The 16,399-nt window shown below is 44.7% G+C and overlaps 1 protein-coding gene across 8 annotated transcripts in view; it reads right to left on the bottom strand.

Moving 5' to 3' along the window:
* SAFB (scaffold attachment factor B) overlaps window positions 1-16,399 on the bottom strand; it is a 46,149-nt gene that overhangs the window by 17,419 nt on the left and 12,331 nt on the right. For 4 of the 8 annotated variants that reach the window (XM_005587617.4, XM_005587619.4, XM_005587618.4 and 1 more), the window contains exons 3-9: window positions 9,776-9,840; window positions 9,488-9,694; window positions 6,013-6,075; window positions 3,128-3,155; window positions 1,673-2,183; window positions 1,198-1,247; window positions 127-221 (exon numbers count right to left, since the gene is read on the bottom strand). In XM_005587617.4, coding sequence (XP_005587674.1) covers window positions 127-221; window positions 1,198-1,247; window positions 1,673-2,183; window positions 3,128-3,155; window positions 6,013-6,075; window positions 9,488-9,694; window positions 9,776-9,840 — 1,019 coding nt within the window. The remainder of the gene's footprint in view (window positions 1-126; window positions 222-1,197; window positions 1,248-1,672; window positions 2,184-3,127; window positions 3,156-6,012; window positions 6,076-9,487; window positions 9,695-9,775; window positions 9,841-16,399) is intronic. The other 4 variants (XM_074025450.1, XM_074025452.1, XM_074025451.1 and 1 more) reach the window with 1 other exon arrangement.

The following is a 16,399-nucleotide window of genomic DNA, read 5'->3' as shown; positions in this document are numbered from 1 at the left end:
CCAACCATCAGCAAGTATAAGCTCCTGGTATCTCTCAAAGAACTCACTGAGGGGAGAGGACCTGCATGTAAAGGCCACCCAACGCTGGTTTCAAAGTATCTTCTCCAGAAAAGTTCTGGCACTTACCTTCCCATATTTGCTGAAAAGATTCTTCAAATCTGTAGCTCTGGTTGTAGAAGAGAGTCCACTAACCCAGAAATTCCTACCACAACTGCTGCGACCTGTTTCAAAAGAAAGTTATAGTAAAAACCCAAATACCCACAAGATCTTGAGTCTTAGAGACAACCTTTCCAAACCAGACATGGTTTCCACTTTTCCTGAGGCAGTGGCAGCACTAAAAGTCACATGGGGCCGTGGGCCTGACCACTGTCCTCACCAAGACCCTCTAGTGCAACACCAGGCCCAGCAGCACTGCCACAGGGCCCATCACAATACTGAGTGGGGCTGTCAGGACCACCTGAAGTTTCCTAAGAAAGTTAGCAATTGCGGGCCGGGTGTGGTGGCTCACGCCTGTAATCCCAGCACTTTGAGAGGCCAAGGTGGCGGAATCACGAGGTCAAGAGTTCGAGACCAGCCTGGCCAACATGGTGAAACCCCGTGTCTACTAAAAATACAAAAAATTATCTGGGTGTGGTGGCAAGCGCCAATAATCCCAGCTACTTGGGAGGCTGAGGTGGGAGAATCTCTTGAACCCAGGAGTAGGAGGTTGCAGTGAGCCCAGATCACACCACTGCACTCCAGCCTGGGCAACAGAACCAGACTGTCTCAACAACAACAACAACAACAAAGTGAGCAATCGCTTAATTACAGAAAGTGCAGTGTGCAGTGGCCATGTAGCAAAACAGCCAAACTTGGTGTCAACAATGCACTGTTTCTCTTTCCACCTATAGCTTTGTATCTATCCCATGTTTTCACTCCTGTAGAACACTGATTAAGAAAAAATTTGGCAGGGTAAAATTATTTCTCAGTTAATGAATTTAACAAAAGGTTACAGGATGAATGTGCTCCCATCACAAGGATCTGCACCAAATCAGCCTAACTCTTAGGACCTGGTATGCTTCCTACAACCCAGGACCTATAGAGGTAACAGCAGAGGAGGAGAAAGACTGCACAAAAGTCTCAGGAACCACAATCAAATACCCGCCACTGCCCAGGCCATACATGCTCCAAGGGACTGGTGTCGCTGAGGTGACCTACCCTTTTCCTCTTTGGAAAGCCTTTTTGTATCCGAGTCATCTTCGGGAGAACTAGAGACAAAGGATAATGTCACTCCGCAAGGAAGCAGCATGGAGGAAACAAACTCAAAACCATAAAATTCGTGCTGAGGTTGCATACCTACCCGAAATTTAGCTCTGAAAAAATGATACCCCGACAAACTTGTATTGCAAATCTGACCTAACCATAAGATTTCAGACCCACAGGAGTTAATTAATTCTGCTGGGCTAAAGGTAATTAGGAAGAATTAAAGAACACAACCACGACAGGTTGAGAAAAGAAAAAAGATTATGTAATCAGTGTAAAATACACAAAGAGAAACAAAACATTCTTTAGAAGCAAAACTACAATTTCGTCAGTCTGGCTGGCCAATTGCAGAAAAAAACAGCTTATGTGTGTCATTAAATGACCAATGAAAAGGAGATAGCGTCTGGTCTAAAACTGAGAAAAAACAAACCTCATTTTCTGATCAGCGCCCTCACTGGTTGAGGACTCTTTAGGAGCCGGAGGGACTTCATTACAAGCTTCAAAATCAAACTTCCTCCCGTCTTCTTTGCTATCTCTGGCTTCTGGGCTTGCGGCTTCCGTGGGTGCTTCCGCGAGCTCCTCGCTAGAGGCCTCCGCGAGTTCGGAGGCCGCACTACTCTGCTCAACTGCCGGCTCTAGCCCTACAGGCTCACAGTCCGTCCTCTCGCCATCGCCTGGCTGCTCCGCGGGCTCCCTTTTCACTACCGCTAACAGGCTGTCTGCCTTGCTCGACTGAGCGTGTGCTGTTGACTCGCTGGCCAAATCTAAATCACCCTCTTCCGGATGGGCGCTGTCAAATAGGTCCTCTTCCTCCGCAAGCTTTCTGTCTGGCCCCACGCTACTTGTGTCCTGTGCAAATGGCTGCTCCAGCTCGGAACTTTCTTCTTTTACTGGCTCAGATTTACAAGTTTCCCCCAAAATGTCGAGTATTTTCTCATTTTCTACGGATTTAACAGGAATAGAATGGCACAAGGTTTAATTACCAGGGAAATAAAGCAATCACAAATGTGGAACTGGCACGGCTGCCACACTAACACGAAGAGAACTGCTAGCTACACAGAGATTGGAAAACCCGCGGGTACACAAAGTTATACTGGTTACACTACCTGCGCTGCGACCGCCTCTAGGTAAGCCTCTACGCTACACGGAAGAGAAAAGCATCCCAGAGATTTAACCCCCAAAACCTTCTGGCTGATTCTTGACAGTCTTCATTCTGTCGTCGTTTAGATATGACTCTTCCAAATTTAGCTTCCAAAGTCCAAGTTGCTTAACTGAATGTATCACCATTCACTGAACAGCTCAATTTCCAAATTTCTTTGAATTTCTTTTAACAGAACAGTCCAACATGAAAACCAGAATCTCTTCCATCCGTGCTCTGAGATATTTGCAGTCCAGAAAGTGAACAGTGTTTGGAATTCTCATGAAGACACTCTTTCCTCTTCTGGAATCCAGTTATGTCTCAAATTTATGTTTTAAAATGTATCTCCCTACCACTGCCTGAGCTGCCTCAATTAAAAACCACAAAATTAAGCTACTGCCCAATATCACAAGATCTGTTTTGTGGGTGCAGAGGTATTAGCTCTCAAGAGAGGCATCCGGAACTCTTTCTATGTATGCTTCAATGCTGTTGACATTCAAAAAAGCATGAGATACTTTCATCTCACCAATACATTTTGTAAAATGAGAAGTGAGCCACTTTCACAGATCTGGTGATATGGCTGGGTTTCCAATCTCTATGATCCTGGTAGGTTTTGGATTGTAAACCTTTAGAACAATGTATACTATAGAAAGGCAACTTTTAAAAAATCAAAGAATTCAAATTAGAGAAGGTGGAAAACTAGAATGGTTCCAAACCCCCGCTGGTAAGTTTTTCATTTAACAGTACCTGGCTCCAGGGATGGCTCTTCAATTTCCTGCAAGAAAAAACATAAATAAGACTGTGCCAGATGAATGACACCTACAGTTTATTCAAATGAAAACCCAGAATAACTAAAGAGGGAATTTAAAAATACACGGAGGGAAACTCACAAATGCAAGAGGTGGAGAACCTGCTTGTTCTAGGAATGGCTCCACTTCACTCAGCCCACCCTCCGTTCATTCTCCAGGGGCCTGGCACTGGTCTCACTTTGTGGTGAGGCACTCATCACAAGTGTGCCTGACACTCTAGATTGAACTCTCAAATTCAAGGAGTAGTGTTTTCATTTTTCTACTGTTAGCATCTAGAGGAATGCATGGCACATTAACAGTCACTTTTTCACTCAATGAAGCTATGATAACTTTCTGATATTCAAAAGACTGAGAGAATATGGGCCTAGGTGGTATGACTCCTGCTCTTACTTGGCATGGTGGTGCCAGCGTGAACACCTCTGTAAATACCCTTCCTCCTTCATCTCCTCTTCCAATCAATGTCCCCACCAGGCCAGCTCCAGAAGTCATTCAGACTCTTCCCAGGAAGCCCTGCCCACTCAGGCTGGTGCTATCCTTGCCTATTGTGGCATCTGGCTGTACTACCCCCATTCCATCTCTCTGCATCTTGTGTCCACAGTAAGCACATGTCCCTCTGTGGCCTTCGGCCTTCAGCCAATGAATCCCTATGCCACCTCCCTCCCTGACAGGTCCAGTCCTCCCCTGCCCCATCCAGCCAAGTCATCCACATCCCTCAGTATCCAGCTCAGTGGCATCTCCTTTCAGGAAGGCTTTCCCTATTTCCCTCTAACCCAACTCCAGCTATGCCCACTAAGCAAAGGAGTTTTTCCCACATGATGTGATCCCCCAGCCTTTATGTTTCCTGTGCACACAAGGTACACTCCTCTGGAATTCCAGTTAACACTGATGAGCACTGATTAGGTTCCAGGCACAAATATAAGCACCTTACATACACACAGACTCGTCATTGGTCACAGGAGGTCGGTCCTAATGGTAGCACCCTTCTTTTTACAGAGTAATAGACTGTGACCAGACAGACTAACTTGCCCAAGGACACACAGCAGGTGGGAAGCAGAGACAGACTCTGAGCAAAGGCCATATGAGTGTGAGTCTGCACTGTTAACCATCAGGCCAGGCCCTACGAGCATGGGGAGCATCCTTCTCATTCATCTGCGTAATGCTGGTAGTTAATGCCACACCTGACACATCACAGGGGCTTCACATATACCCAATAAATAGGTGTGACTGAATTAGAACTTCCCCTGGGAACTGCCCTGCCATTCCAGGATGCTCTATGAAACTGTACACTTTCCTCATGGTTTCACGTATTTTTAATCAGTATTTTCCCCACGTACCCTACCCCATGCTGGGAATTCAGACCATACGACTGAAGCAAATGATCAATGTTGGCAGAATAATTCTTTCTCATTTTCTCTAAAGAGAAGCAAATACATTCCTATTTGTTTAGGAGAGCTGTAGGTTTCCCATTTTAACATAGGAGACTGTGACCAAGAAAGACCCACGGGAAAAAGTGACAAGATCTGGCTCCTCCTCTCCTTTCTGAGTCGGGAATGGCTGTGTCAATTCGCAGGTGGAGAGACAGCAGCTCTAAAAGCGAACTGGGTTTCACCACGTTTTCTTTTTTTTTTTTTTTTTGAGACGGAGTCTCGCTGTGTCTCCCAGGCTGGAGTGCAGTGGCGTGATCTCGGCTCACTGCAAGCTCCGCCTCCCGGGTTCACGCCATTCTCCCGCCTCAGCCTCCCAAGTAGCTGAGACTACAGGCGCCCGCCACCACGCCCGGCTAGTTTTTTTTTTGTATTTTTAGTAGAGACGGGGTTTCACCATGTTAGCCAGGATAGTCTCGATCTTCTGACCTCGTGATCCACCCGCCTCGGCCTCCCAAAGTGCTGGGATTACAGGCTTGAGCCACCGCGCCCGGCCTCACCACGTTTTCTTGAGATTTGTGCCCTCCTCAAGGCTGGAGCTCTGGCTTTCCAATATCTCCCTTGCCCTTGCTTGGCAGAAGCAAATGGAGATCTTTTCCAAAAGGTGATTTCTAATTACAATAGCATAGATGACATTTAAAAAGAAGAGGCGGGGGAAAAAAAGGCCAGGCAAAACCTAGCTCAATCTTCATTTCTCCACAAAAAGTTCTCCTAAGAATTAGACAGCTACCTAAGTGTGTTCTAACAACTTATATCTATGTAGGCTGGGGAAAAAAAGAAACTCAAGACCCACAAATATAAAAATCATACCTAGAAATTCTCAACTCATCTGTTCTCATCTAAGATTTAATATTTACATAGATGCTATTGAAACAGGTAGGATGATACAGTCATTAAAAGAAATCTGGGCAATTTCAGAAAAAAAAAAAAACTTCCCAAAGACCAAGACCAGAACCCCTGAGACCCCACCTTCCCCAGCAGGGCTGTGTCAACCCTCAATCCCCATCTGGGCCCTATTCATCTTTCCCAGGCAGCCATTCCCTCTTGCTGTCTCATCAGATTGTCTTTCTGCAGGGGATGCCACCCAGAGTAGATGAGACAGGCTGCCTTTCACCTCCAGCAATGAAATTAACAAGAATGCCACAAAACATGTCTTTTATCACTGCTGGTAAGCCACAGCGCTTGGAGGCCACTCGTCGAAGCCTAGAGTTAAGTCCCTGGCAATGTGTACATTATATTTGGAGGAAAGCAGAAAGCAAACACCCGCTAACAATCCTGACAAAGGAAACAACCTTTGTGGTGATGATTAGCCGGAATTGGCGTATGGTGTCTGAAATGGTTTCCAGAAATTGTGGTCTGACCTTTCATTCTAAAATTACTGAGACATATAACAGTTTACCTGTAATATAGTGAAGTCAGATGATGAAGTATCTAAATTGTTTATAGTTTCTTTGTCCTCTATCTGTAAAAATAAATGGAGAAAATACAGTTCATCACACCAGCAATAACGTAACATAATGGTACATCTGTACAATGAAAAGTGAACAGCTATGAAAATAATTTACAACAAAATTTTAAACCCAGGGCAGAAATCAAAACACCATTATAGTGTAATTGTAGCTAAACTGAAAGAAATGTTGTATGTAAATGTTCACCTGCACATAGACTATGAAATCTACTAATACTAATGGTATCTGTGTAGGTTTTAAAGATGCAAACCAAAGAAAAAAGTCTAAATCAAGCAGAAAAGAGATGAAAATGAGTGCATACTCTAAGTGGATCTGAGCACAGGGTGAGGGCTGTTCTTACAGGAGCAATGGCTAGAGTCCTGCTGAAGTGGAGCCTTCAGCCACCGCTGCTCCCCCAACCTGGATGCTGATGATGTGGGGCCTGCTGCCCCTGGGGTAGGTACCTCCCTCAGTGGAACAGTATCTCTCAGCATGAGGGTGGGGATAGGAGCTCGGGACTGGCAATGTCCTATGCCCTACTTGCAGGGGAAGAATAGCTTTTACTCTAAGAAGCAGGCTCTGCCCAGTAAGGCAAAGGATTCCCCAAACAAAGAAAGGGGGTTCAGGTAATTTGTGACTGAAACCAATTTTGGCCATCTGCTCTAAAGCCATGAAGTTTGAGATATACTTAGGGGGAGATTTTTTCAGATATTTTATAATCAGCATGTTATTTTTATCACTTTTACTTCACTAGGAAAGACATACACATGATCAAAAGACACAAAAGGTACAAAAGCCCATTCACTGAAAACCACTCTCCACTACTCCTTTCTTCCTGCCATGCAGTTGTCATCACATATGCTACACATGTGTTTAAGCGCCAAAGACCATCTCCCCTCTGACATCTGCACGAGGGCCAGCACATCATTCTGAACCTTCCCCAAGTGTCACTTCTCTTTTGGAGATCTTTGAGTTCACACAGATGTGCTTAGTTCATTTTGATGGTTACACAGCAGTAAGAACTCTATTTGTGGTGGTACATTTCATAATTAACTATATGGTGCTTTTTAGACGCTGGGCATTGCACTAGGCCAGGGAAACAGTTTGTTGGAGCTGCATCGTAAATTCTTCAGGAACTACAGAACAGATGAGTCAGGACTCTCTGACACTAAAGCACAAAAGCAGCCATAGACAACAGTATCAATAGGTGTGGCTGTGTTCTCAGAAAACTTCATTTACACGATGAGACCCTGTCTTGAAAAAAAGCAAAACAAAAACAAAACCCAAAACAAAAACAAAACAAAACAAAAAAACCCCAAGTGACAGCCAACTTGATGACTTCTGCTTTAAGTGTATGATAAACATCCATCCATTGAATCCGCTGAAAACCTCTTGCAAGAGAGGAGCAGAGGTTAAGGAGTTTGTCCAGGGACACACAGAAATTGATCCATCTCCAAAAATCTATCTCATCTGAACTTTTTTTTTTTTTTTTTAAACAGTCTCACCCTGCCACCCAGGCTGGAATACAGTGGCATAATCCTGGCTCACTTCAACCTCTGCCTCCCTGGTTCAAATGATTCTCCTGCCTCAGCCTCCTGAGTAGCTGGGATTACAGGCGTGAGCCACCGTGCCCAGCCAAGCCACTGCACCTGGCCTCAACTCTTAAAACTATACTGCTTCCAGGCATTTAGAATGTTTCCAGCTTTTGTTACAAAATGTATTATTTTCTACTTAGGAGGGAAAAAAACAGCCTTAAGATGCAGCCATTTAGGAAGGGTGAGTAACTCCTGCTGCTGTGCAAGTGTTTCTGCTACTCCTTTTTAGAAGCTGGTGAATGGGACTCACCAAAAATTGCACACCCTATTTGTATCAGAATAACTGTCAGCCACTTCTCAGACTCAAATCCTCCATTTAAATATGACAATCTGCTACCTCTAAGGATACTCGGAATCAGTTCCAAGAGGAAATGTAAAAGCATTCTGAGGAAATGCAGAAGTGGACTGACTGGCATACAACAAGGCTTCCGTCCCCCAAGACTGCTTGAGAAGTGCTCACTGTGGAAGACCTGAGGACCAGGACAAGAACAGGGCCCCCCACCAGTCAACACATAAAGGGCTCCATAGAGACACTCCACGGCTTCTCATATGCATCACCTTTTCTGTCTGACAAATATTAATCATCAGGTAAATGAAATTAGTATCAATAATGGCACCAAGACAATGTCATACGTGAGTTAAGTACGTGGCCTCTGGAATTAGCCTGATCTTAGTTCTTATTCTGTTACGAGCTGTGTGTCATCTGGAGATTTTTTAGTCCTTGCCTTCCTAATTTCCTCAACTGAAAATGGGGACAACAGTACCTCACGTTGCTATTAGAAGAATTAAAGGGCACAAGCTGGGCTTGGTGGCTCACGCCTATAATCTCAGCACTTTGGGAGTCTGAGGCAGGCGGATCACCTGAGGTCAAGAGTTCAAGACCAGCCTGGCCAACATGGTGAAAACAGTCTCTACTAAAAACACAAGAAAATTAGTCGGGCTTGGTGGTCGGCGCCTATAATCCCAGCTACTCACTCGGGAGGTGAATCACTTGAACCCAGGGAGCGGAAGTTGCAGTGAGCGGAGATCGCGCCACTGTACTCCACCCGGGCAACAAGAGCAAAATTCTGTCAAAAAAAAAAGAAAGAAAGAAAGAGAAAAAGAGAAAGAGAGAGAGAGAGAAAGAGAGAAAGAAAGAGCATAATGCCAATGCCTGGCAGGTAGTATTCAGGAAATATTACCCACTATAATCTTACTATCCATCTGATATGTTTTTAACAGGAAAAAAGCTTAGGTTTAAAAACAATATCAAGGTTAATATTAGAGGTTAACTCTTAAGATAGGTATCAATTGGTGGTGGTTGTTCTTTTTTTTTTTTTTTTAAAGCAAGAAATAGGCTTCTGTCAGACTCTGCCACCCAGGCTGGAGTTCAACTGCACAATCATAGCTTAGTACAGCCTTGAACCCCTGGGCTGCTCCTTCTGCCTCAGTTTTCTGAGTCACTGAATTACAGGAGTGCATCAAGGCACCCAGCTCAACAACTGCTTCTTAACAGGAAAACACCAACTTCTAACCTCTTTCTATTTCAGTGTTTTCAAGGTACCTAGGCCATTACACCACAGATCAAGTCCTGCAACAGGAAGGGTATGAATGGTTGTCCTCAAAATGTCTCACACTGTATGCCGCAAATGGATGGCAAGTGCATGTATGTTATAAGACAGTACTTTTCAACAAAACAAATTGGTTCCGAATCATCTGAACCAACTGACCCTTATTCTACTGAACTGGCATTACAGAACAACTTACTTCCCAATATGAAATGGATCATCTCTTTTTAATTGTGGAACTGATACATTCAGGGTACATTCTAGAGACACTGCCGGTTACCTACAGCATGTTCCTGAAGCTGCTCCGGAAGCTCTTTCATTTCCCCCTCGACTAGCTCTCTACTATCCGACAGGGACTCCTGGAGGTTATCAGCATCATCGTCTTCGACACAATCTGCAACGCTTCCATTATCAATCTCTGCTTCATCCAATACACTGATATCCATGATGTCGATGTCCTGCAAGTTCTCCAGACTGGTCTCAACATCCTCCTGTGACACAACCAGACCGAACCATCATGTGACTGCCACTGGTCCATCTACCACGCTACTCACTCGCAAGGCTGCACATACCTGTCCATCCCCAGAGTTTTCCTCCAGCCCGTTATCTTCCACACCCTCTTCTTCTGGTTTGCGCCCTGAAGACAGAATCATTTACAGCATGAGATCAAATGATACGCACTTTACAGAAGCAACAATGCCCTGAGCACTACACAAGCGGTCACTTTATAAACATCTGAGACACTCTGCTACTTAGGGATACTTCCTAATCCAGGAATGAGGCCATTCTGGACAAGACAGCCCTGCCCCACCCCCAAGCAGAAGAGGTTCTGTTCTTGTCTGAGCTGTGGAAGTGCAGAAAACAGGTTCCTAGTAAGGTTGAACAGGATCAGACCTGTCCTCAGCTCTGCCCTTCTTCCCATCTCAAGTGTCCCTGTTTGAGGGAAAAAGCATTTGTTGCAAGTGTGCTGCCTTTTAGTTAAGGAACATGTTTTCCCACAGAAACTGCGCATGCCCGAGTATGCACATCTTTAATACTTAAAAAGAAAAAAGAAAGGCCAGGTGCGGTGGCTCATGCCGCTAATCCCAGCACTTTGGGAGGCCATGGCGGGCAGATCACCTGAGGTCAGGAGTTCGAGACAAGTCTGGAAAACATGGTGAAACCTCACCTCTACTAAAAATACAAAAAATTAGCTGGGCGTGGTGGCAAGCGCCTGTAATCACAGCTACTTGGGAGGCGGAGGTTGCAGTGAGCCGAGACTGTGCCATCGCACTCCAGCCTGGGGAACAAGAGCGAAACTCCGTCTTAAAAAAAAGAGAGAAAAACAAAAAACCCACATACTATCAAGATACTCCAGAGGGGCTGGGAGCAGCGGCTCATGTCTGTAATTCCAGCACTTTGGGAGGCTGAGACAGGTGGATCCCTTGAGGTCAGGAGTTTGAGACCAGCCTGGCCAACATGACGAAACCCTATCTCAACTAAAAATACAAAAAACTAGCTGGTTGTGGTGGCAGATGCCAGTAATCATAGCTACTCGGGAGGCGGAGGCAGGAGAATCACTTGAACTCTGGAGGTTTAGGCTGCAGTGAGCCGAGATCGCGCCACTGCACTCTGGCCTGGGTGACAGAGCAAGACTCTGTCTCAAACCAAACAAAACAAAAAGAAAAAAAAAAAAATTGCAGAGGAAGGTTTTTTAAACTTATACATTTCCATCAACAGTGAATTAAAAAGTGCCAATCTCGTGCGCCTGTAGTCCCAGCTACTCGGGAGGCTGAGGCAGGAGAACTGCTTGAACCCCGGAGGCGGAGGCTGCAGTAAGCCGAGATCACGCCATTGCACGCCAGCCTGGGCAACAGGGCGAGACTCTGTCTCAAAAGAAAAAAAAAAAAAAGAAATGCCAATCTTCCTTGAATCTGTTAAAAATTTGCTGTTTTTCTTCATCTTTGCCAATATGCTAGGTAAGAAAAGGAATACTGTTTTAACACAAATTTATCTCCTGACTACTCAAACTGCTTTGAGTCATTTGCTTTTTGTTGATTACCTGTACTTTTCTAAAAATTTCTGATTTACACCCCCCAACCCCACTATTTAAAAACTTCAGCTCTGGCCAGGCATGGTGACTCACGCCTGTAATCCCAGAACTTTGGGAGGCCGAGGTGGGCAGATCACGAGGTCAGGAGTTCAAGACCAGTCTGACCAACATGGTGAAACCCCGTCTTTACAAAAAAATACAAAAATTAGCCAGGCCTGGTGGTGCACGCCTGTAAACCCAGCCACTCGGGAGGCTGAGGTAATCCCTTGAACTGGGAGGTGGAGGTTGCAGTGAGCTGAGATCACACCAATGCACTCCAGCAGGAATAAGAGTGAGGCTCCCTCTTAAAAAAAACTTCGGCTCTATCCCCCATCATTTGAAGTTTATATATCATATGTACAAAACATATTTTCCCAGTTCTTTACCAGTCTTTCAATTTTGTTTACAGGTTTTGAGTACACTTCACTGTTTTTTGTTTTGTTTTTTTTGGGGGGGGGGGGGATGGAGTCTAGCTCTGTCATCCAGGCTGGAGTGCAGTGGTGTGATTTCAGCTCACTGCAACCTCTGCCTCCTGGGTTCAAGCAATTCTCCTGCCTCAGCCTTCTGAGTAGCTGGGACTACAGGCACCTGCCACCACACCCAGTTAATTTTTATATTTTTAGTAGAGAAGGGGTTTCGCCATGTTGGCCAGGCTGGTCTCAAACTCCTGACCTCAGGTGATCCACCCGCCTCAGTCTTCCAAAGTGCTGGGATTACCCTCGTGAGCCACTGCACCTGGCCCATTTCACTCTTATGTGGCCAAAGTTTTTAAAATGTAAATGGTTTGGCTGGGCGCGGTGGCTCACGCCTGTAATCCCAGCACTTTGGGAGGCTGAGGCGGGTGGATCACCAGGGCAGGAGATAGAGACCATCCTGGCTAACATGGTGAAACCCCGTCTCTACTAAAATTCAAAAAAAAAAAAAAAAAAAAAAAAGCCGGACATGGTGGTGGGCACCTGTAGTCCTACTAGGGAGGCTGAGGCAGAAGAATGGCATGTACCCGGGAGGCGGAGCTTGCAGTGAGCCGAGATTGCACCACTGCACTCCAGCCTGGGCGACAGAGCAAGACTCCGTCTAAAATGGGGGGAAAAAAATAGTAAATGGTTTATACCTTCATGCTTGGATGTCCTCTTCCACACTGAAGGCTAAATAATATACCTGTATTTAGTTCTTTTGAGGTTTTAAACATTTATTCTCTCAGTTTCATGTTGAGTGAGACTATTCTCTCAATAGTTGTCCCATTTGGAAACTGATTTCCCAGCACCACTGACTAAATAGTACTTGACCCCGACACCAATTTGAAATGTTGGCTTCCTCAATATTATATTTGTATTTATGTCTGGGATTACTTGTTTCCATTCTCTTCCACTGATGTTATTCTTGTTCTAGTTTTAGATATGTGGCATTACCATGTTTTTCTAAACAGAAGATACTTGCCGGGCGTGGTGGCTCATGCCTATAATCCCACCACTCTGGGAGGCCGAGGTGGGTGGATCACCTGAGGTCAAGAGAAGAGTTTGAGATCATCCTGGCCAACATGGCAAAACCCCGTCTCTACTAAAAATACAAAAAATTAGCCGGGCATGGTGGCAGACACCTCTAATCCCAGCTTGAGCTGAGGCGGAGAATCGCTTGAACCTGGGAAGTGGAGATTGCAATGAGGCGAGAACACACTATTGCACTCCAGCCTGGGCGACAGAGCAAGACAGACTGTCTTTAAAAAAAAAAAAAAAAAAGGAATAAAGAAAAAAGAAAAAGAAAAGACTAAGTAACTATAAGAAAAAGAAACTAAAGACGATTGGAAGGTATGGCTTAACTCCAGGTTTTTCTTCAAGAGTTTAGTAATTTTAGGCCGGGTGTGGTGGCTCACACCTATAATCTCAACACTTTCAGAGGTCGAGGTGGGCGCGTCACCTGAGGTTAGGAGTTTGAGACCAGCCTGGCCAACATGGTGAAACCCCATCTCTACTAAAAATACAAAAATTAGAAGGACATGGAGGCAGGTGCCTGTAATCCCAGCTACTCGGGGGGTTGAGGCAGGAGAATCACTTGAACCCAAGAGGTGGAGGTTGCAGTGAGATGAGATTGTACCACTGCATTCTGGTGTGGGTGACAGAGAGAGACTCCATCTCAAAATAAATACAATAAAAAGAGTTTAGTAATTTAAAAAAATGTGGAAAACATCAAGAGGCTGCATACTTTCTTAGGTTCCTATTTCTCCTGTTAGCCAACAATGCTAAAAACAGGGAAGTCATTTCCCGCAACTGTCCTTGTGCAACCTCCCAATTTTTCTTACTAATCGATGACTTATAACATTTGCAACAGTTCACAAGGGCAGGCATGCTGGCACCTTCATCCAAACAGCAGTATTAATATGGTCATTTGCTTTTTCATACAAATGATAAAATGAGTAGAGAACAGAAAAATGTAAACGATGATACTAGAAATAACAGAACTGAAGCAAAAATGTAAGTCCTTAGGCATGGCAAAAATGAAATTTCTGGTGTCAAGAATAGACGAGCTCAAATCAAACTCTTTGACTATCTTCCATGTGAAGAATAAAATCACATGGATGAAATCCATGAAATAGACTCTGGAAGACCACATCTCAAAGGCAAGGCATAACGTAGCATCGTTTCGTGTTTTAGAGCTACTGCCAGCATAGCTTCCTAGCATCCTTATGGAAGGCAGTGCTCAGCTTTTTGAAGAACGTAGGAGAAAAGTCGATCAGCCACACAGCCCTGGGAAAACTACTTCCTGCCAGGCTTCCTTCCCAACGTGAAGAATAGTCTCTTTTCACTTTATTTTCTTTCTTTCTTGTTTTTTTGAGACAGGGTCTGACTCCATCACCAAGGCTGGAGTGCAGTGGTGTGTCTTGGTTCACTGCAGCCGCTGCCTGGCTACTTGGGAGACTGAGACAGGAAAATCATTTGAACCCAGGAGGCGGAGGTTGCGGTGAGCTGACATTGTGCCACTGCACTCCAGCCTGGGTGACAGAGTCAGACCCTGTCTCAAAGGGGGGAAAAAAAAAAAAAGTGGACAAGACAATAATTTGTTTATACTAGAAACTATTCTTGTAACTGGATAAATATGTAACATACTGGGGGGAGAAAAAAAGAAAAGTCAAAGACAAAAATCCCAACCCTAATTATTTGTATTGTAATTGAGGCTTAAAATATCTAATTCCATTCATATTTGTAGAATTACTTCATTTACAAAGATAGGGGACTATCAAACTAATAACAGAATTCAATACATGATGTTTTGGTCAGCTGGCTGGGAAATCCATCCCCATTTTATACCATTATTTCTTTGGCAAAACATGCCTCAAGGTATAAAAAAGTTGGAACTCAACCCAGTGGTCTCTGTAAACATGTTGGGAAGAGATACCAGAGCACTACCACAGAATGATTATATTTGATAAAGTTGATACAATTCTGTGATACATACTTTGGTTTCTGTCCAATTCTATTCCAGATACTAGGAAAAATGTACGTTAACTCATCAGACACTTGCTGCCCTTCATAAGGTGTTTCTCTCTTCCTCAGGAGGGGTACTAGATTTTCATGAAACAGAATCAGGGTTTTCTACTTCTATGACCACTTTTCTCCCAAGCAGTATGTACAGGTACACTGCAGCCAAATCCTTCTTAGAAGACTCCCCCAAAGTAAAAAGTGACTGGAAACATCTAGAGAACACGCAATCTTCAAAATGTTTAATCTTCAATGTATAAAGCACATCCCTGACTGGAATGTTTATTAATCATCACTACTTGAGGAAAGACACTATCCTCCAGAGAAGAAAAACAACATGTCTAAAAAAGTGAATGCAAATAGGAAAAGTATAACTCTCTAGCAAAAACTAAAGAGCCATTGAGCCCCTCGAATCCTTCTACCTCAGCTCTTCACCCTAGTTTGTAGTCTCAGCTATAGGCATGACCGTTGTGGCCTCTATCACCTGCTTGTAGCTCCCTGCCTGGGATTCCGTCTCTTCCGTTCTGTTAAGCTTCTGCCTCAGAGACTGTCTTACCTCATCGCTGACTCTGCTGCCCTGGACTTCTGCTGAGATGCTCCCATAGTACCCAGGGCCACATGTGGGTGGTTCATTACTTTTTGATTTGATTACACAAACACACTTCCCTAATTATGCAAATATACCCATTAAACTTTACTGCAGTAACAGAAGATTCATCCTCCTAAGTACAGGAAGTATAAAGCTATTCATACCTTCCCCTTTCCCCACTTTCCTCGTAAGGGGTTACCAACATTCCCAGGTTGGTGGTGCTTCAGGACATCGTCTTGAGTCTACATACATTATAAAATACACATGGAAATAAGCTTGTGATGAGATGAAATCTTTTTTTTTTTTTTTTTTTTTTGAGACGGAGTCTCGCTCTGCCGCCCAGGCTGGAGTGCAGTGGCCGGATCTCAGCTCACTGCAAGCTCCGCCTCCCGGGTTCAGGCCATTCTCCTGCCTCAGCCTCTCGAGTAGCTGGGACTACAGGCGCCCGCCACCGCGCCTGGCTAGTTTTTTTTTTTTTTTTTTTTTGTATTTTTTAGTAGAGACGGGGTTTCACCGTGTTAGCCAGGATGGTCTCGATCTCCTGACCTCGTGATCCGCCCGTCTCGGCCTCCCAAAGTGCTGGGATTACAGGCTTGAGCCACCGCGCCCGGCCGAGATGAAATCTTATTGTTAGTGAGCAATGACAGCAAGTTACAGAAACTACTAACAGGCCATGGACATTTTTATGTACTGCATATTGATCCACCTCCATCTTTGACTCCATGCTATGGCAATTCCCCATGTTAGCTGCCTTCTCAAAAAGGCTGTAGCAGTTTATTGTCTCCAACACCTACACCTTCCCCAATACCCTTGCCAATGTGGGAGAACAGGAACTGTGTAAAAGAAAATTTTTTTGAGACAGAGTTTTCGCTCTTGTTGCCCAGGCTGGAGTGCAGTGGTGTAATCTCGGCTTACCGGAACCTCCGCCTCCCGGGTTCAAGCGATTCTCCTGCCTCAGCCTCCCAAGTAGCTGGGAGTACAGGCACGCGCCACCATGCCCGGCTAATTTTATATTTTTTTGTAGAGATAAGGTTTCTCCATGTTGGCCAGGTTGGTCTCACTT

This window comes from Macaca fascicularis, chromosome 19 (genome assembly GCF_037993035.2).
Source record: "Macaca fascicularis isolate 582-1 chromosome 19, T2T-MFA8v1.1".
NCBI classification, from domain to species: domain Eukaryota; kingdom Metazoa; phylum Chordata; class Mammalia; order Primates; family Cercopithecidae; genus Macaca; species Macaca fascicularis.
This window is presented reverse-complemented; position numbering and strand designations above follow the sequence as displayed.